The sequence below is a fragment of the Pocillopora damicornis genome, chromosome 11, assembly GCF_964200805.1.
Source record: "Pocillopora damicornis chromosome 11, jaPocDami1.2, whole genome shotgun sequence".
Classification (NCBI taxonomy): Eukaryota; Metazoa; Cnidaria; class Anthozoa; order Scleractinia; family Pocilloporidae; genus Pocillopora; species Pocillopora damicornis.
The window spans coordinates 17900729-17921524 of record NC_142680.1 but is presented as its reverse complement, the minus strand read 5'-3'; the positions used below and the strand labels follow the sequence as shown (position 1 = coordinate 17921524).

At 36.9% G+C, this 20796-nt stretch overlaps 3 protein-coding genes across 4 annotated transcripts in view; 1 reads left to right on the top strand and 2 right to left on the bottom strand.

The window, feature by feature from the left end:
* The first annotated feature begins 2720 nt into the window (after positions 1–2720).
* On the top strand, positions 2721–3569 carry LOC149037924 (uncharacterized). The gene is made up of 3 exons (XM_089186556.1): positions 2721–2782; positions 3138–3265; positions 3422–3569. The coding sequence occupies exons 1-3, from the start codon at positions 2750–2752 to the stop codon at positions 3567–3569; spliced, it is 309 nt and encodes a 102-aa protein (XP_089042682.1). The 5' UTR covers positions 2721–2749.
* Positions 3126–8182, bottom strand: LOC149037923 (uncharacterized). The gene is made up of 6 exons (XM_089186552.1): positions 7905–8182; positions 6590–6725; positions 5806–5996; positions 5446–5590; positions 5176–5235; positions 3126–4658 (listed from the first exon to the last, which is right to left on the bottom strand). The coding sequence occupies exons 1-6, from the start codon at positions 8079–8081 to the stop codon at positions 3895–3897; spliced, it is 1473 nt and encodes a 490-aa protein (XP_089042678.1). The 5' UTR covers positions 8082–8182; the 3' UTR covers positions 3126–3894.
* A 275-nt stretch (positions 8183–8457) lies between these two features.
* LOC113668926 (melanocyte-stimulating hormone receptor-like) overlaps positions 8458–20796 on the bottom strand; it is a 20538-nt gene continuing 8199 nt past the window's right edge. Inside the window, exons 1-2 of one of the 2 annotated variants that reach the window (XM_089186554.1) lie at positions 12406–12544; positions 8458–9645 (exon numbers count right to left, since the gene is read on the bottom strand). In XM_089186554.1, coding sequence (XP_089042680.1) covers positions 8617–9564 — 948 coding nt within the window. In that variant the 5' untranslated portion in view covers positions 9565–9645; positions 12406–12544 and the 3' untranslated portion in view covers positions 8458–8616. Of the gene's footprint in view, positions 9646–12405; positions 12545–20796 lie in introns of those variants that run through there. The other variant, XM_089186553.1, reaches the window with a different exon arrangement.

Sequence of the window (20796 nt, the reverse complement as noted above, 5' to 3'; positions counted from 1 at the left end):
ATTACTGAGAAAAAGTTATAAGTTGTAATTATTTCAGGCGATTTAACGGATTGTGTTGTTGAAATGGTAAACAGGCAGTCAGTGCTACTCTGCAAAAGTGTCCTGCATATTGCGCAGTGGTTTAACGCATTCAATTGCTAACTCTAGATCATCGCTTTATTCGTTAAGTTGTGTTGTACTGTCACTGTACATCAAGTAGCAAATGAACCACAAGTCACACGCGACGTCGATCGTCGTCCAACCTCGATGATACTAAAATATTTCTTAAAATATCATTATCCTGACGAAATTAATGTTAAGTAATAGTTTTATCGACTAGTTTCTTCCTAAAATTGTTCTAAAGGTCTTTTTTTTTGTCCTTTTCTAGATAGTCCAGTAGTCAGGTTTAGCACATGATTTCGTTATAGCATTAAACTACCGTATTCCTCATCAGTGTTTACAATTGTGTATACGGACGGATATTTTTAAAGATTATATTTGAAGGTGAATTCATGTTTCTGCCAAAAGATATCATAACAGCCAAAAGATATCATAACAGCTATTTACTGTGGGTTGGCTAACCATGTGAACTTTTTCTAAATTGTTTTAACGAAATTAGCACAATGAGTGCTGATGTCCTTGCACCATGATAATATGAAACTTCTCCATTACATCGAGGAGAAGCCATGTTTTTCCGTCGATCAAAGTACCAAACGTAGAAACATTTTGTCTAGGTAGGGTCGGGGGGGGGGGGAGTTAAGGCGTGAGACGTGGGAGGCGGGAGAAGGGGGAGGCGAGGAAAAAGAGACGGGATGGTGACGCACTGAGACACTGAGACGCTGCGATTCATTTTTTTTTTATCCATTGCAACTGGAAAAAAAAAAAAAACGCAAAACGTGTTGTGCGTGGCATATCTGTAAACTACATTTCCGAACTGAAAGATTCGGATCGAAGGCTGAGGAATGCTAGAGCAGTTTACCTCTAACATCAATGGACTGGGAACCAGACCCCCACACAAGCCACAGGGAGCGAGGTCACGAACTTACGCTGCTCTTTGCGCCCTTTGAAATGTATTTCCATTTTGAAAACGGATACGACCCAAGCGATCTTGTTGTTCAAATTCGCCAAGAAAAGAAAGTGGCAAAGGATATTGGATTAACGCAAAGAAGCCACTTTCTCGGTTTAATGGAAAACCTTGTTTGCCATTTCCATGAGATCCGAAACGTGGAGTCGACAACCTCAATTCGTACAGGAATGTCAATGGAATTGATAAAGATGAAGATGTCCAACGAGGCCGAAAGCATTTTAAGTCATTTGAATGATCATAACCCGCCAAAGCCACCACAGCGGTAGAAACGACTGAGGAAAAAACTTTATAAATATCCCTGCAGTGTGAGTATGCAGCTTTCAATGTTATGAAATAGACGGGGTCAGGAGGAGGGGTTAAGCAAGGTTTGGGGATTTTGATATTTTCTGTCCAAATAATTTTCAAATAGGCCACCCCAGTCTGGATACCGAAATTGGTAAAAAATATCAAAATCCCTACACTGGGGTAAGTGAGTGTGGTCATTTATAACGAAGTGCCAAAATTCCCCATGCACCCCAGGGACATTACAAAAAATCAAAATACCTACCTTGGGGACTGCCCTCATAGTCAAATTTCCATGGCTAGCCAGACACCCCTCTTCTTCTTGGGCTTTATGTTGAAAGGTACATTGAGAAAATGCCAATTAACTGAGAGAGGATGAGCTAAGCTTGCCATTGTATGAAGCATGAAATATAAAATTTTAGGTCAACTCCACTATCTGGTTCATAAAGTAATAGGCTCCTACATATAATCTACACCTATATAGAATGAATGTAGCACTATGATTTATAAATGTAAACAAAAGACACCCATCTTAGTACTCAAAAGGATTCAAACCCTGGAGGTGGTGGAGTCTGTACAGTGGTTTGAGAATGACATCTAGAACTACCTTTAAGATGTTGATATTGGCCCATTTGTTCATACGATAAGAAAATACTTTTTAAAATTATTGGACAAAGGTGAGCAAAACAATGTGCAGATCAATTTACCAAAGCGAAAGGCAGACTAGCATGGGTAAGGCATGAGTAACTGATCTGCAAGACACTAATATATCATGACATTTTGTGATAAATTAGTCCTATCATTATTTTATCCTGGTGCATTCTTGCATGTGTTTTATGATTGCATAACTGTTTCCCCTTCTTTTGGATCATTGGCCCCTTTGCAGCTAGTTGGCCTTCACATGACCCCCTTCTTAATGTTAAGAAACATAAAAGGCCTAATGTAAAGTCACTGAGTGGAGAGTGTGCCATTTTCTCCAGCACCATGACTTCAAATTTCCAAACAAATAATTTTAAATCTCTGAAGTTTAGAAACCTAATTAGTGATCATGTAAAAGGACCTCTTGTTGCAGCGTTTAGATCACCCCTGATGAAGGCACTAGACAGGAGTGTAGAAACGTTGGGTCTATGAATCGTAACTTCTTCGGTTAAATTCATTAAATCTGCAAACCAGAGTAGCGTCAAACTATGTCCGTTTAGGAACCTGTTAAGCATTATTCCTATATTCCAACCCAGCCTATTTTAATTTTCTTTTGACTAATTTTCACCTGCTCTTTCAGCCTAAGACGGTTTTTTAGAATTGTATCCCATAATATCTCACCACCCTTATCCAACCACCATCCAGTACAGTTGGCGCAGTTGGTGGAGTATAGGCTAGACGACAGTGCATGTGGGAAATTTCATGTTGGAAACCCAGGCTAAAAAACTCACCAGGGTATTAAAATAACTGAAAAACATGTTCGACTTCTGCATATACTGGTTAGATGTTCTATTCTTTTCTGATAAGGGTGGGTGAAATGACTCTGAAAACTCTGGGAAACAATCTGCAGCATTGCTGGAATATTTATGAGTACAGCTGTGTATGGGCATCTGGAATGTTATTTGCACAAAACAATGTTACATATGAATAAATCATTCTTTGCAGAGAGATATTTGCAGGTCATATGCTGATGCTTGGCCTATCTAAGGATGATCTCAACTAGCTGTCATTTTGCAATAACAAGCTAAGCAGTCATGATGATCCAAAATGAAATATTCACATATCTATTTTTCTATAATTTTATTTCCAGATTTGCCAGAAAGAATACAATAATCTTTCCAACCATTTGAAACATGCACATAAGCTGAGTAAGAGTGAAGTTGAGGAGCTAAAGAGTGAAAAGAATCAGGGAAAGGCCAAAGGAAATCAGGAAAATAGGTATTTTATTACATTTCTTATTGTTCAGTTCTGTTTTTCAGAGGATTGTGTTCATTGTAGTTACATAGATGAGTGTTTTCTCTACTGTACACAGCATTCTTGACTTTTTTCAATTCATGCTCATTTTGACACATTGCATTTTTCCTATATTTTCAGCAAAACCAAGAGGCCCATTAGATGTTGTCCACTACAGGGATGTACCTGGGTTGGACGACGCTTTGATTACCACCTACCAAAAGTACACAATATTGGCAAAGATTCTGAAAAGTACTTATCATTAGTACACAAAAATGGCAAAATGTAATGTTTCTGGTTTTCTTTGTACAATCAAGCTTCTACAAGTGGTCTTTGTTAGAAAGTATGACAGGCATGTAGCCTATTGTAATAGGTAATAAAAGTACTTTATACTGGATTTTGTATTCATTTGTAGACACACCACTTGGACCACTGAAAATGATCAACAAATTAGCAAACAAACTTCTAGGCTAATCATTATCTATAGTTTAATAATAGTAACAATTTAAGAACTACAATTTAGGATTCTCTGTATGTCAGCTGGCTATAAAATTGGCTTTCCAACAGGTTCTTAGAAAAGGTATATTAAATTGAAAAGTACATATTGTTAAATTTTAAATAATAGTGCTACTTCTTAAGGCAGCAAATATTGCCTTGTTAAATACTTCAGGTATATTAAAATACTGGTCATCTGAAATTTCCATCCCCTGCAAAAAATATAATGGTCCATAGGGTCCATTTTTGATCAAGTTGGCAATAGTAACATAATCCTGATGATTGTTCAGTAATTTGTAGTTGGATTGGCCTTGTAAGTCAAGCCAATACCCTTTTATCTTGTAAGTAAATGAAGCTTTGACTGGTTTTGATGGATTCTGGATAGTGTAGAAAAGCCAGAATTTCTCATCTTCTGACTCAGTAAACACTGGGACAATAAGCCCTTGTGCTTCTGTGGAGTGTTGAATATTAGCACCAACAGCAAGCCATGCATCATCTTCAAAATAAAAACTATATTCATTTAATCTTAGTCTCTCTTCCTGGTCAAGTCTCAACTCCACAACCTCCACATCTTGTTCTTTAATCTTGTCAGACAGTCTAACTACCCTTTCTGCACATTGTCTGTCCACTATCCTGGACAGAAGAGTGACTACTGTTTCAGGCTGAGTTGGAGAGGGAATAAAATCCCTGTTGCTTTGCAAGTTTACATTTGCATTACTGGTAATCACGAATTTAATTTCGCTTTTTTTCTCCATTATGGCCTGGAGTTGTTTAGTGCCATAATGGAAGGGTTTCTTAAAGAAAATGCCATCTGGGAGATTTTCTACTGTAAAACCCCCACGTAGATACGGCACCCTGCTGCCTGGTTTCTTTATTGCTTCACCTATTGTGCAAGAGAAAGAGAAACATTGATTGGTAATGATAATAGCACTGAGTGGAGTACAATTCAGGAAGTAATTGAGCAAGTAATGAGCCTGATAACCCCTGAAATGTATGACAGTAAGTCTTATTGACCATTTCCACATGTCCCATATGACACTTTCTTTGCCAAAATGTGAGACACAAGGTAAGGATAAGTAATTCAATTTCATTAGCTAGTGGCATTTTCTACTGGATTTGTATTGGCTGCATAATTGTCAGATTTGACCTGTCCAGTTAAAAGCAGCTGTAATCACACAGGCCAAATTGGACAGTTTTCTTATTACAGTATTCAGATTAAGGATCAAATATTCGCTGTTCAGAACCAATCAGGTTTGAGGATTTTGTTATAGACATCATCAGCTTTGTTGTTATTATCATAGCTAATAATAATAATGATGATGATGATGACGATGATGATGACAACAATTACATGTTAACATCTGTACTATAGTGAATAATATGTATATTCTTAAACTTACTGTATTTGGAATTGAATAGCTGTTGTACATCTTTGTATGTGTACCTCTCATTGGTGCAAGCTAAATAAATAAATACAGAGGTACTATGTAGTTTCAGGTCTATTTTGATATGTATTCACCTTATTTACAATCATGAATAATCTCGTCAATTGGATGACACACTTTATAGTATAAACTATATAAACATCTGCTAATACAGTTGCATGCCAACAAATCAATAGAACACTTTCAATGTTTATAATATTACTAATTCAAAGTAATAATATATACCAAAGTGGTCTCGGAATTTGATGTTGATGTCAGGATTCAGGCATAAGAAAGAGAAACCTGCACTTGATCCAAAGTTGTACACTTGGCCTGAAGTGTCTTGAAAAATCAGAGAAGATTCACAGCCCAAGTCTTCTAGAAACATGATCTGAAGCAGATGAAAAAGTAAAATGTGGCACGAGGATTACTCAAAAGGACACAAACATCCGCATGTTGCATTAATTCCCACAGAGTACGATAATTAGAAATTACTCATCCACTTTTAATAAAGTTTTAAGTTATTCTGAATTTGCATGGTTTATGCTACCTAATCGGAATTGAGCTTGGCTGGAGATTATTTCATAAAGTGATTGAAACCTTTACCTCATTTAGAAGATTTTTTCTGTGAACTGATATCAATTTAGATTTTTGAGCCTCACTAAGCTCTGAAACATCAGGGGCCTTTAAACTTTCTGCTTTTCCTTTGAACGCATCTTTTTCTGCAGATGTCATGTCACGCCATTTCTTGGCAGCTTCTTCGTTCTTTTGAGCCAAGGACAATTTCTTGCACTCATCTAGCAAAAAAAAATTAAAGCTTTCATTTCCACTGAATATCAATTCAATTGGTTTGATTATTACAATGTCACTGCATGATTTTCAGTTTCCTCGGCAATCAAAGATATTGCATCAACTAAAAATGAAAATAAATTAATCAACAACTCTATTATGGTGTCAAAGGTTAAAAGTAGCGGAAGATGAAAACCCTTTTGGGTTGCAATATAGAGCTATGTCAGACCCCCACCCCTGCAAGTACCCCCCCTGGGTTTAGACACAGTTTAACAAGACCACTGTCCATTATTGATTTAAATCTGGTATCCTGGCACCAAAATAAAATAAATGTCCAGCAGGCACAGTTAGCAGAGAAAACCACAATATTCATTACTTAGAAATAATAGACTAGTAGAGGTTTATTAATGATACCCATAGGCGTATGGGCACCTTTGGACTTTGAAAATTTTTTAAACTGGGGGGGGGGGGGATTTGCACACCCATGCCCCAGGACTGTACACCTCTAATGTTACCCTATATTTTAGCCATGGTCTATAATAGTTATAATGCATGTAAATAATCTGTCCTTAGTGTTTGAAAACATTATCAGGGTTCTCACCTGACTTGAAATACTCTGAACAGAACATGTTGTAGGAGTGTGAGCCACGTGAACCAGTTGGGATCTTAATTGGCTTTGGAGCTGCTTGTACTCCAGAATTTATCTTTTCCTTTTGTCTGGCATTTCCAATCCATTTCTACATAAATGTACCACATTAAAATAGAGTATTTCAAAATGCCTTAAGCTACAATAGAAACCCTTCCCTTTTGCTCTCTTTCACTGGCTGGCCCTATAGAGGCCCAGCCAGGGTAAATTCCTACAGGGGACATGGTCCGAAAAGTAGCTGTGGCATATATATGAAAGTATGAAAAAAATTAAGATCTTGTTCACCAAAATTCTGACAACAACAACAAGGTGGAGAAATAAAGACAAAATAGTAATAACCGTAGGTTTTTAAATTCAGACAAGCAACACAGGGAACCCCTGGCAGGGCCTGACCCTATAATACCCATGCAAGCTGCTCACAGAAACTCTGAGCTTGTATACAGAGCAAATTTTCAATCCAGTACAGAATGATTGGCTGGCAACAAATCAATAAAGGTAGATCTTCTTGGTATGTACATGTATGTCGAATGGATAATGTGATTATAACATTTAACAGCTCTAGATTGAGGATACCTAAACTTCGAACCTGGATTCGATCGTTAGCTATGGGTTACCTATTATTAACACTTTGGTTAGCCTACTTTTCAGCTCCAATTAGCCAAACCTGTACTCTGGTTAGCCTCAGAGCACTCAGGTTGGCCTAACTAGCTCTTCTGTTGGCCTACAGAGCCCACTTTTAACTAAGGTTGCTTGCGGTTAGCTCTCAATATTTGTAATGGTAACACAATATATATTCTTAAATTTATAATAACGGATGAGTAAACACATATCTTCTTTTACCGGCATATTCTTGATCATTGATTATACTGCACACTGCAAGCGTATTTTCGAGCATAAAACTGCATAAAGCAATTGTTTTCAAAAAAAAAAGTAAGCCTACTTTAATTAACGAGGGAAATAATTACCACAAGGCCTCATTATGAATAGTACAATCGTACAGTTAACTTCCTTGACCTCGGTATATGACGGATGAAATTCTGTTTAAGAATCAATCCTTTAAAAAGATTCGTTTATGCAGCACACAGAGTAAGGGAATTAATTCTATAGGACAAAATACCGCTACATCATTTACATACGTCGGTGTGCTTTGAAGAAAGAAGCACTCACCATAATGATCGCTATTATTATTCAACGAGATGCAAATAAGTGGCGGGGTATTCCACATACATGAAACATGGTAGTGTTTCAGTCCAACTAAAAAATATCTTACCTTTACTTGATCAATAGTCAGCCCAGTTTCCTCGGCTGCCACTCCAATTTTTTCCGTATTATCAGAACCGCATGTTTTCATGCCGCCGTCATAATATTCTTGTAGTTTTGACCTTTGTACATCGCTTATTTTATTATATGTTCTTTTGCGAGCTCTACTTGTATCCTTGTCGGTCATAGTAACGAAGAAGCGCCAAAAGTGCACGACAAAGCCGATAATACCTGAACTTCCAAACCAAGAAAAGCTAGCGAGTTCGTAACTATTCCAATCGGTAAAGGTTTCCCCCCTCACGCATCCGAAGTGAAGGGAGTTGATTGGTCGAAATGTTTATGCATATTTAATGAGCTACTGGGAAGACTTAGATGATCATTTGAGACGGCTTGAACCCATTGATCTAAATTTAGATTATGTGGGTGTTAGCCATTTAGATTGTGTAAGTAGGGTGATACAGTACATCTGAGAAAAGTGAAACAGATAGCACCTCTCGCCATCTGGGTAATATTAATTCTGCCTTTCAGTTTTTCTTTTTGCCGACGAGGTTACATTACTAAACCATGGTACTGTGCTTTTATTTGGTATTTATCAGCATAAACAGGCAAACACTAAAGCATCTAGAACACAATAGATGCTGAAAGATCGTGTTTGTTTCATTCTTCTTTCCCTTTAAATTACGCCTTGTTAATACAAGTCCGGCGACTCCGAGAAAATATATCTAAGTCCATAGAAAGTAAAATGCATGTCGGATTGTCTGCTTTACTGCTTGTCTCACTTCTCTAACTTTCCAACAGTAAAGAAACGGGTTCAAAGTGGAGTTAAAATACATAAAAATACTTGAAATTCCATCAATAAAGACTATATGTGAAGAATATGTTTTTCTATTAGTGATCACAACCAGCATTGTAAATTTTGGTACATAACAAACAACTAATGCTAACTGCACCCACAGTGCACTGCTCACTGCCTTCCTGTATTTTGCCATGTTCAGTGCATTTGGTTGGCTCGGCTGTTTTTGAACGTGATCTTGTACTTGAGCCTGATGATGTCTAAGAGTGCGAAAAATCTTTGTGTACGAGGCGATTGAGATCACTGACCATGACGGTATGACTATAATACAAGACCAAATGGTTATTCGAGTATATGAAATGTAAAATGATCCAGCGGCGACGGATAAAATCCAAAAAGTAGCTGTAACGATACATGTGCGCTTTAAAGTTACTATTTGTCTATATCTTATTCCTAACAACAAAGCGAGAAGTCTGTCTACGCTAATTGCCGTCAGCGTCAACAAAGACACTCCACATAATGCAAAGCTTGCTATGAAGCTTGCGTCCCTTGCGTATCGACAAAGACTCCAGTGTTCGTAAACCAAGGACATCCAGTAAGTAGCAGTGAGAGGCTGGCTAACAAGACCAACCAACAGATCAGTTATTGCCAGACAACGATACAAGAGTTTCGACGGTGGATGAAGGGAAGTTTCCTTGTTAAGGGCAGCAAGGATTAGAAAATTCCCAAAAAATGCTGTGATGGAGAGGAAAATGTTAACTGCTGAGGAAGAGATCGATTTTTGCTGTGACCCAACTATCAAGGAGGGGGAACATAGGAATACTTCATATGTTTCCGTTTGTGTTCCTCCCTCTGTTGAGTTTGTCGTCGCAATCATCGTGCAGCTCTTAAAACGGCTTTCCTTGTTTCGCTACGGTTTTTTGGAACTGCTAGCAATACGGGATAATACTTCTTCCACCTGGCCAAGAAACAATTAAATCTTTTAATTCTTTATATTATCAACTCTAAAATCTTCCTTATATTATATATTTATACATTCACACCTTTCTTGAAATTTATAGGACATGCTTTGCATAAATCAACCCCTTAAAAGTGTCCCTCTGGCTGATAAATTTCACTCAAGAACGCATTTTAAATAAGAGCTGATAAAACTTTTAAGGATGAAGATAACAATTAGATTGTTATTTTTTTTTATAAACCTCTCTCTCTCTCTCTCTCTCTCTCTCTCTCTCTCTCTCTCTCTCTCTCTCTCTCTCTCTCTCTCTCTCTATATATATATATATATATATATAAAATAATAATAATAGAAAAAAATAGGAATTGGCCCGGTACGGTAAACATAAATTGATTTTTAGGATATTTGTCGATCCGCAAAATGACGCTCCTGCTGAAAAAATCGTGTTCAATAAAACATCACGAAAGTCTACTATCTTCAGCCAAATGAAAAACTACAAAAGTGAATCAATTGTAAGTATCCAGAGCACATTCTTTGTTTTCGGACTTGCTCCAAACATCTATCGACTACTCGCCTACCAGCTGTGTACCTCCTCTTTGTAAAACTATAGAGAAGATGGAAGAAGAAATAATGAAAATTCAAATTATTTATTTCCTTCCTTCCTTCCATTCTGTCTTTTCAGTAGAACATCCGCCCTTATCACACTCTTAGAAAGCCATATCAATATTTATTGATTATTCCATCCTCCTTAATTTCTTTCAGGGTCATTCGAAGGGCAGCTTTTTGTGATCTTAAATTCTTTGGTTACATTGTCCTCGTTTTTATCAATTTAAAGTTCCTCTGGCGAACGCTGAGAAGCCAAAATTGATCGATTTATAGTTACGGATTGACAAAATGGATCGAAGTCATCGTTGAGTCTTTAAAGCTTTTAATACTGGATGGTGGATATGCCTATTAAAATGTCAACATATTGAAAGATTCTAAAAATTATTACTTTTTTTTTTTTTTAATATGCATTTTTCTGTTTTTGAGGCACTCAGAAAAATATCGATTTGGGTTTTCTTGTGATCGGCAAATAAAGACCATTCATTGTAGTCACAACTATTTGGAATGAAGTTTCAATTCGAAATTTAAACTCAAATTATTTGACTAAGAGTCTCGCTTTTTTGCAAACATATGAGAAAATATCGTACAAATTCCGTATTTCTCTTTCCTCCGCATGCAGTGACTACCGACCATCAGTTTCGAATTTCCCTTTAGAATGTTCCATGTGTGTCAATTATATCTTGTTTTTTCTTGCCGTTCATATTTTTTCTTTCTGACAAACGATCTGTCCCAAAAGAAAGTCATCTATTCTTACAAACTGCGACGGTCAATTTCCCGCATTTCTTAGACTACATGGAATGAGTAGAAGACAACTTTAGCTTTAGGCAAGAAAACAAGCTGCGAGTTAGTGGAGGCCCTGCCATACAGTGCGTCGTAGGAAAGTCAAGGAGATAACACCTCTCGGCATCTGGGCGATATGAATTCTGTCATTCAATTTTTCTTTTTGGCGACAGAGTTAGAATACTATATCATGGTACTGTGTATTTATTTGATACTTATTAGCATAATCAACCAATTTAACGGCAGGGGTCGTAAACTAATTGCATCTGAAAAGTAGGCTCAGTGATGAGTGACACTTCCTCCAGTTCCTCACAGAGGATTATAACATCTTTCTTCGGGAGCACGCGGTGTCTTAGACTGACCTCTCCTCTTATGGGAGACTTTGGTATTTTCACAAAAAGAGAAGAAAGTTTACGTGAATTATTAATGAAAATTACGGAAACTGAAAAACCACGAATTGTAACACCGCGAATATATTCTGACATCAGTAAAGGACAGTCCACATTATATTTTAGTTTTTGATCACGTGATTCTGGAAACAATAAGTTTCTCAAATTAAACAATGCTGAACAATCTTAGCTAATGAGATTGAAATTCATTGTATAAAACCATAAAGTTTTGAAGAAAGCAATTTAACGGTGGAGATATGAAGCATTCGTTCAACGGAAAAAGTACGCTTAGTACTATACATGTAATAACAGAAAATTAAAACATCTCTCTTCGTGAGCGCGGAGCGTCATGACTTATCTTCTTATGCGAGACTCTGCATTTTAACAGAAAAAGAAACAGGTTACGGTCCTTTGAAAAATATGTACCTTAGAACATTTCGCTAGTGTCCAAAGATTTACGTGAAAGGTATCTCGACCCCGAAACGCTTCTGTAGCAGTAGAATTCGAATCTAATGCGATCTCTGAATCGTTCGTTCAACCTTCCTAAAAAAAATCAAGTTAATAGCTAGAGTAGATCATAGCCACTGGAAAACCACGCAATGAAGCACCACGGATTTCCTTCAGTGAGGGACAGTCCACAACATAAATAGACGTCTGATTTTAGTTTTATGATCATCAATTTCTCAAATTGAATGATACTTAATAACATTAGTTAATGAGAATAACTTAAACGGTATAAAACCACAGAGATTAACAAGTCACCTAGAACGAATTCTTTTTCACTGCGGTGGCTATTGAATCGCGCCATAAGCCGCTTTAGTGAAGGGCTAACGCTCGAAACGAGACATAACTACATCTTGCAAATACAAAGCTCGGAAAAACAGCTACTAGGCTTTTCCATCAGTAAAAGCCTTACCTCTCTACAGTTATTATATAACTAAAGCTGATAAAAACCGAATGACCAGAAAAGATTTTCAATCGCACTTACCGAGATGTTTACGATGCGGCTGATTTTTTAAAAATGACACAACAAAATGAAAGAATCACTTTTCCCAAACTTCCGAACTTCCGCTGTCAAAGTGTTTTGGGTATCCAGATCACTTGTGTTTTAGCTTATTCCCTTCCCTTCTCTGGGCTAATCGAAATGAAAACGAAAACTTTTAATTACATCATTTTTATGTGCATGTATGCCGTTCTATAAAATGCTTATTGACCGAATACGGTGGGGCCGGACGAGAAAATATTTGGCTCTCGGTCATGAAGCAAGTAGCCTACGTGTAGCCGTACCCTCCCCCGCCGAGGTGAAACGGAAGCGAGGCAACGTCTACGCAAACCTGACGCCAATCGTGTTCCGTCACGTCACCCTTTTGCAGGAAAATATATAATGATGTTTTATTGGTTAACTCCTTTTGTCGATTTTTTCCTTAATTCTGATTGGTTCCAATTGGTAATTAATTTTTTATATTAACAAACAAGCAGGTGAACAAAATGTTTTCACGGTCAACTTTTCAGATAACAGCGATCTACGACAAGGTTTTAAGGAGAGTTTGCGCGACGTTTAGGATAGAGACATTTCAAGGAGAACAGCAGAAAGCAATACATATGTTTTTCTATGTCTCCGTTTCGTTACCAACTGGCTATGAAAAATCTTTATTGTATCAAGTAGCGCTAGTGATCAGTCGCCTCTTCTCTCTTGACGAAAGTGGTCACTATATTTATTGTGTCGCCCGTTAAAGCTATCACAGAAGACCAAGTGCACTATCTTAATGTACTTGGGCCAAGAGGATTGTCCGCCCTCAACTTTCGATCTCTTTGTGAACGGCGCTGCGAAGCTAAATTAAAGCTAGTTGTTTCTTGCAGCGATTCTTTCGACTGAGTAAAGAGTCGCTCTTTCTTCACGTTTGCAGCGTAACTATCTCTTGAAGAAACCTTTGAAATCCTTGAGATTCTGTGGCAAATGATCCAACTCTTTATGACGGCCGTGACACTATTTACAAATGCAAGCAGAAACTGCAAGGACGTTGAAATCTAGTTTCGTGAGCGCAATGTTAATCAAAAATCGTCCTCTTCTAACACTACACCAAAAAAACGATCATAATCTTTTCCTACATCCTTAAAGCAAAGAATAAATTTGAACCCGGACGCTAAATTGCAAATTTACCTGAAAAATGGAAAATGATTACACTTCAAAGTTGTTACTTATCTCGACAACCTTCACGCTATCACGTGTCCCTTCGCAAAAAAACATTATCAAGTAACATTATTTTGCATAAATTAGAGTGACGGAACACGATTAGTGTAAGGTTTGCGTAGACGTTCCCTCGCTTCCGTTTCTCCATCGGGGGTGAGTACGGCTACTCGTAGGCTATGAAGCAAGGACCTCGTTGCCCTCGGTCCATAGATCATGACCAAATTTTTTTCCGTCCGGCCTCACCACTCAATCATTAAGTACACAGTATTTCAGTTTCTTACATCACACATTTATTACTCCTGATGTAATTAAACATGAAATATGAAAAATGTTATTCTTTTTTGAATAGGGAACTTCAGGGTTTAGTGTTTACCCCTTTGAAATATTTGATATTCACCAGAAGATCTATCACAATACAACCTAAGTAAGTTTCTCTCTTGCAAAGATAAGCTATCTTTGCGTGACAATCGACTCATTGTCTTCGTGAACTTTTCCTTTTCTAGCGGGAGAGATTTGCATGATCGAAGCCAAAATTGTTAAAAATACTGAGTGACTGTATTTCGGTTTGGCACGTCACACTTTCATAACTAATGATGGATTTTGGCATCTAAAAATGAAACATCTAGTTGTTAACATGGTTGATATTTCTTTTTCTTTCTGAAAACTGCCGACGCCAATTTGCGCTCTTTAACATTTTTGTTTCCTCTTTTCCCCAGACAATTGCAAGAAACTTGCAACCAGAGAGCAGTAACACCGAGCAATAATTTGAATGATAACATTTCCTATGGCTGAGGTTCTTCCTTGTCTTCGAAAAATAGCAAAACATTGCAAGCTTGACAACCTTGCTTCCCGTTTAATTTAGTATTGATGTCAACTTTATTTGAATTCTCTAAATTCGAGCAAATTTCATTTTCCAAGGCTAAACGATCAAATCCAAAAAACTCGCATTTGAGAATTATGGGCTCACTGTAATAGTATGAGGTTTTCAATGGGGTTATGGCTTTTACGGCTAAAGGTTAAAATGTTGGCCATGTTACGGCGACCGATTAACATAATTCTATGAGTTGTTACCAGATTATAATTTTCGAGGTTAAAATTTTATACGACTAACGGTTAAGTAGTTTGACAATTTTTATGCTTAATGGTCAAATTTTTTTGCGGTTTTATGGCTATAGGTTAACCCCATTGAGAACCTCACATAATGCTCTATCAAAATAATGGTTATTTAAGTATGTGAAATGGAAAATGATCCAGCGGCGATGGGTAAAATCCAAAAAGTAGCTGTAACGATACATGAGCGCTTTAAAGTCGCTATTTGTCTCTGTCTTATCCCCAAAAACAGAGCGAGAAGTCTGTCCACGCCTATGGCTGTCAACATCAACTGTGATGAAACTGAACATAATGCAAAGCTTGATATGAAGACTACGCCCCTTGAGTATCGACAAAGATTCCAGTGTTCGTGAACCAAAGACATGTAACAAGTAGCGTGGAGAGGCTGGCTAACAAGACCAACAAAAAGAGTTGATGTTGCCAGACGACGATACAAGAGTTTGAGCGGCGGATGAAACAAAAATTCCTTGTTTAGGGCAACGAGGAGGAAGGAATTCCCAAGAAATACTGTGATGGAGAGGAAAATGTTAACTGCTCAAAAAATGAATTGATTGTTGTCGTAACCCAGCAAAAAAGGAGAGAGAGAGCATTGGAATACTTCATATGTTTCCGTCTGTGTTCCACCCTCTGTGGAATTTGCCGTCGCAATCATTGTGCAGCTCTTAAAGCGGTCTTCCTCCTTTCGTTACTGTTTTCAGGACCTGCTAGCAACAAGGAGTAATTATTCATCACAGCAACCACCGGCCCAAAAAACAATTAAATCTTCTTTTTTTTTGTATTTATTGTGAACATCAAAAGTTTCCTCAATACATCCTACTCTTTTTAAATTGATTGAAGGAACTGTCCGTCGAGACTATTACGTGACAATACATATACAACTTTCTTGAAATTCGGAGGGTGTAACTTGCATCAATAAACCCCATAAGGTGTTCCTCTAAATAAATCTCATTGAAGATCGCATTTTAAATAAGAGCTCATAAAAAAATTTAAAGATACAGACCTCTGTCCGTTTAATATTTTAAAAAGTAAACCTCTGTAGATAAAGAAAAAAGGAGGCATTGGCCCAAAACGGCATACTTAGATTGATTTTCAGGATACTTGTCGATCCGCAAAACTACCTTCTCGTGGAAAACTTCCCTTCAATAAAACATTGCAAAGGTCAATTGCAAGTATCCAGAGCGCATTCTTTGTTTTCTGACTTACTCGACACATCTATCGACTAATCGCCTATCAGCTCTGTACCTCCTCTGTGTAGAACTATAGAGATAATGGAAAAAGGAAATAATAAAAATTCAAAATATTTCCTTCCTTCCTTCCTTCCTTCCTTCCTTCATTACTTCATTCCTCTCTGTCCTTCCAGTAGAGCATCCGCCCTCAGGCTGATGTTTCACTGATAAAACTGTCAGTCATACAGAGAAGGACATGATTTTTTTTTCCTACAAAGCGCAAATTGTCTCCATCCGCAAAAATTAAACTCTCACAAATTGTTTATGTCACACGGAAACAATCTTGAAATAAATTGAAAATAGTCATAATTCCGAACACATCTAACTGACAACTGAAAATCGATGGCCGCAGATGTCAAGAAATTTGAAAAAAAAGTGTTTAACCTTTCGTTTCGTTGTTTGAAAACATCTACAAGTTATTTTTTCTTCTTTTCCCATCTGATCAAAATTTATAGAAGGAACCATAACAGGTCCAAAATGTTACTTAACTAAACCATCACACCCTTAGAAAGCCATTTCAATATTTATTCATTATTCAATCCTCCTTAATTTCTCTCAGTGTCATTCGAACGGCAGCTGGTTGTGATCTTAAATCCTTTTCTTACATCGTCTTCGGTTTTGTAATTTAAGGTTACTCGATCGTGAAAGCTCAGAAGCCAAAATTGATCCATATATGGATCAATTTACATGCCAATTAAAATGTCAAAATATTGGAATAGTCAAGAAATTGTTAGTATTATTATTATTATTTTTTTTAAATATGCATTTTTTAGTTTTTGCGTCACTCAGAAAAAAATTGTTTTGGTCTTTCAAGTGATCGGAAATAGGGACCATTTATTGCGATCAGAATTATCAAACATGAAAGTTTAATTCGAAATTTAAATGAGAAATATTTGACTTAAGGTCGCGCTTCTTTTAATATACATATAATGTAACATAATATATTACATATAATAACAAGAGAAAATATCCTATAATTAAATTCCGTATTTCTTTTCCTCCTGCAAAATAATATGGTGTGTACCGACCATTCGTTTCGAATTTTTCTTTTAATATATTTAATATGTGTCAATTCCATCTATTTTTTTCTTACCCTTCAAAGTTTCTTGCGGACAAATGATCTATCGTCAAAAGAAAGCCATCTATTGTTAGAAACTACGACGATCAATTTCCCAACTACATATACAGTAGACTCCTTATTCTTTAGTCTCCCCGTTGTACTCTGTTAGCGACGACTGACCCTCTCCGTTCCGCATTGGAAACCATATAATCCCCCAAAATCTATCTTCCTTGGATTCTACTTGATTCTCTTAGTTCTTAGAATAAATTTAAGAATTTCGCGCATCTGGAATCGGAGAAACATTTGTTCCCGCAAAGCGTAAATGATCTCCAATTGCATGACAAAAACTTTCACCGCAATCTTTGCATATTACACAGAAATACTTCTTAGATAAAAATCACAACCGTTAAAATCTCCGAACAGATAAAATTATTCAAAAATATTTGGTGGACTTAGATTCCTAGCAATTTTAAACATACCTCATTGATCTCACGTTGTTGAAAACATCTACAAGTTATTTTCTCTTCCTTTCGCGTCTGACAAGGACGCGAAGGAACTACACTAAAGGTGAAAAATATAAAGCAATTAAACCAACACACCGTTCATCCAATTTTCATCTTCTCATCCTAACTTCAAAAACATCTCCCAATCACTATTTACCCTTTCTCTTTCAAGGCTGAAACATATTCCCATGTATAACAGTTCGTTTCGTTCAATTCTCATAAATCGTGCACTTATAACCGGGAGTAGTTTAGTCTACAATAGTGCGTTGCTATTATATGGCTTATTAGATCAAATTTAAAAACATAGAATGAGCAGAAGACAGTTTTAGGATTTGGCGAGAAAACAAGCAGCGAGTTCGCAGAGGCCTTGCCAAACAGAAAGCGCCTTTCGGCATCTGGGTTATGTTTATTCTCTCTTTCAATTATTCTTTTTTGCTGACGGGTGAGATTGTAGTTGAGAGAAACTTGTCACTGGCGCAGATTTTTAAAAGGCATCCAAGACAAAAATACGGTGGTGCTCAAAAGATTTTTAAAATTTTTTTCAGCGATGAAATGATGAATTATAAAGGGATTTCAAGATTAGTGTTGTATTTTTCTGGCAAGGAGAGATATTTGAGCTCAAAGTTGTCAAATATTTGGATGAATCGCAAAGTCTAAAAACATGGTCGTTTATTTGCCTCTGTTGATTGACAAGCCGTCAATCAAATTGACTGATACTTACGGCAGACATAAACTATGATGTAAAAAATTGTCTGCAAACCCTCAGAGTAATTGGTTAAATACCATCACAATGAGAGCTTCATGCATTTTACCTATTTTGAAGCGATTTCCTCGTTGAAACCAAGAGAAACCGGCGGGTGGTCTATCTCCCCCTGGGAAAAACCAACACAGAAACCAGTTTGTCTTTAGAGTTTTGGGGTAGACCCTTTAAATTGAGAAAGTTTCATTGAAATCGGTGAGGTGGCATGTAGCACGACTGCCTGGTGCTCTCGTGGACACGCTCTTAAAATTAATCCATGGCCGTAGATGTTACGAAATTTAAAAAAAATATATTTAACGTTTCGTTTCGCTATTTGAAGACATCCCTCAGTTGTTTTCTCTTCTTCTCACATCTGAGCAGAATTTATAAAAGGAACCATGACAAATGGACAATATTTCTTAACTAAACTAACACAACATTAGAAAGCTGTTTCAATTTTTTTTCATTATTCCATCCTCCCTTAATTCTCTCAGTTTCATTCGAACGGCAGCTGGTTACGATCCTTAATTCTTCACCTACATTGTATTCTCGTTTAAAAATTAAAGTTACTCGATTGTGAACGCTAAAGCGACAAATTGATCGCTATACGGTTACGAATTGCCAACATGAATCGACGATTTTGATTTATTAAAGAAAAGTACTGGATAACGAGCATACTCATCAAAATGTCAAGATATTGGAATATTCGAGAAATTATTACTTTCTTTTTTTAAGATATGCATTTTTTTGTTGTCTTTAGTCATTCAGAAAAAAAATTGTTTTGCTATTATGAGTGATCGGCAAATAAAGACCTTTCATTGCAGTCACAATTATGCGAAAAGTGAATTCTTAATTTAAAATAATTATTTTTTTTTTACTAAAGGCCTCGCTCCTTTTGCAAACATGTAATAACACGAGAAAATGTCCTACATACTCCGTATTTCTCTTATTTTTGCGTGCAATGACTATCGACAATCCGTTTCGAATTAGCCTTTTAGATTATAACATAGCTAGTGAATTTGTCTAATCAAATTCAGTTGCGTAAGCGTGCTCTATATTCCTTTTGTGCACGCTCATTACGTCAGCAAAGAAATCTTTCGAGAAAAAGAAAAATTTTCTACGCGATTTTTTACTTTAGGAATTTACTATTAAAAAAACTGGTTAAGACTTCGGCGGCAATTTAAGTTAAGCATGGAAAGTTGTGAGCCAGCTGATGAGGAAGAACTGCCTAATTTTTCCTTGGGAATGGAGTTTTTAACTCCCCAAAAAGAACGAAAAGAAAAAGAAAACAAAGAACAGGCACGGCCGGCGTCATCCTGTTTCGCAGGGTTGACAATGTTATAAAACAATTGGTTCATACGTCGGCAGTGCGTTCATCGAGATATAAAGCACGGGAAGTTTGGAGAGCATTCAAGAAGCTAGATTAGCTCTCTGCTACGCCTCGAGCAACTCTTACGCATCTTTCGTGCTCTCCAAACTTCTCGCGTGCTTCATATCTCGATGAACGCACGCTGACGTATGAACCAATTGTCAAATGTTCAATATATGTCAATTCTATCTTATTTTTTCTTGTCCTTCAAACTTTTCTTTCACACAAACGATCTATCATTAGATAAAAGCCATCTTAGAAACCGCAACAGTCAATTTCCCGCATTTTTTAGACCACATAAACAATAGAACCGTTATTCTTTAGTCTCCCCGTTGTACTCCGGTAGCGACGACTGACCCCCTCAGCTCCGTATTGGAAATCATACGATCCCCTAAAAATTTTCTTTAGATTCTACTAGATTCTCCTACTTCTTAGAGTAAATTTTAAATTTTCACGCATCTCAAATCGGAGAGACATTTGTTCCCGCAAAGCATAAATGATATCCAATTGCATAACTAAAACTCCCACCGTAATCTTTGTATATTACAAGGATATACCTCTGACATAAAAGTCAAAACCATCATGATTTCCGAACATATAAAGTTATTTAAAGCTATTCAGTGGTCTTAGATCCCAAGCAATTTCAAGCAATGTCTCATTGATCTCTCGTTATTGAAAAACATCTAAAAGTTATATGCTCATTTTTTTCGCGTCCGACAAGGACGTGAACAAGCTGCAGCTGGTGAAAAAAATATAGTAACTTAATCAACAACCTGTCCATTCAATATTCATCTTTATTGACTTTCCTAACTTCTACAATATCTCTCATTCGCTATTAACCCTTCCACTTTCAAGGCTGAAATAAATTCCCATCTAAAAGAGTTCATTTCGTTCAATTCTTATAAATCGTACGCTTATCATTAGGAGCAGTTTAATCCACAATAGCGCGTTGTTACCATATGGCTTACTTGATCAATTTTAAAAACATGGAATGAGCATCACGGCTTTACTAGCTTTACTTTCCCAGTAGGATTTGGCAAGAAAATGAGCAGCGAGTTTCCAGAGGCCCTGCCATGCAGTATATCGGAGAAAAGTCAAACAGATAGCATCTCTCGGCATCTGGGTGATATTAATTCTGCGTTTCAGTTCGTCTTTTTGCCGACGGGGTTAGAATACTAAAC

Excerpts from the sequence above, each read along its gene's own strand:
- LOC149037924 (XM_089186556.1), top strand. The coding sequence starts at position 2,750 with ATGTTGGAAACCCAGGCTAAAAAACTCACCAGG. Across the intron at positions 2,783-3,137 it reads AGGCTAAAAAACTCACCAGG|ATTTGCCAGAAAGAATACAA; the intron begins GTATTAAAATAA and ends TTTTATTTCCAG. Across the intron at positions 3,266-3,421 it reads AAAGGAAATCAGGAAAATAG|CAAAACCAAGAGGCCCATTA; the intron begins GTATTTTATTAC and ends CTATATTTTCAG.
- LOC149037923 (XM_089186552.1), bottom strand. The coding sequence starts at position 8,081 with ATGACCGACAAGGATACAAGTAGAGCTCGCAAAAGAACATATAATAAA. Across the intron at positions 5,236-5,445 it reads CAAATTCCGAGACCACTTTG|CTTGCACCAATGAGAGGTAC; the intron begins GTATATATTATT and ends TTATTTATTTAG. Across the intron at positions 4,659-5,175 it reads GCTATTCAATTCCAAATACA|GTGAAGCAATAAAGAAACCA; the intron begins GTAAGTTTAAGA and ends CTTGCACAATAG.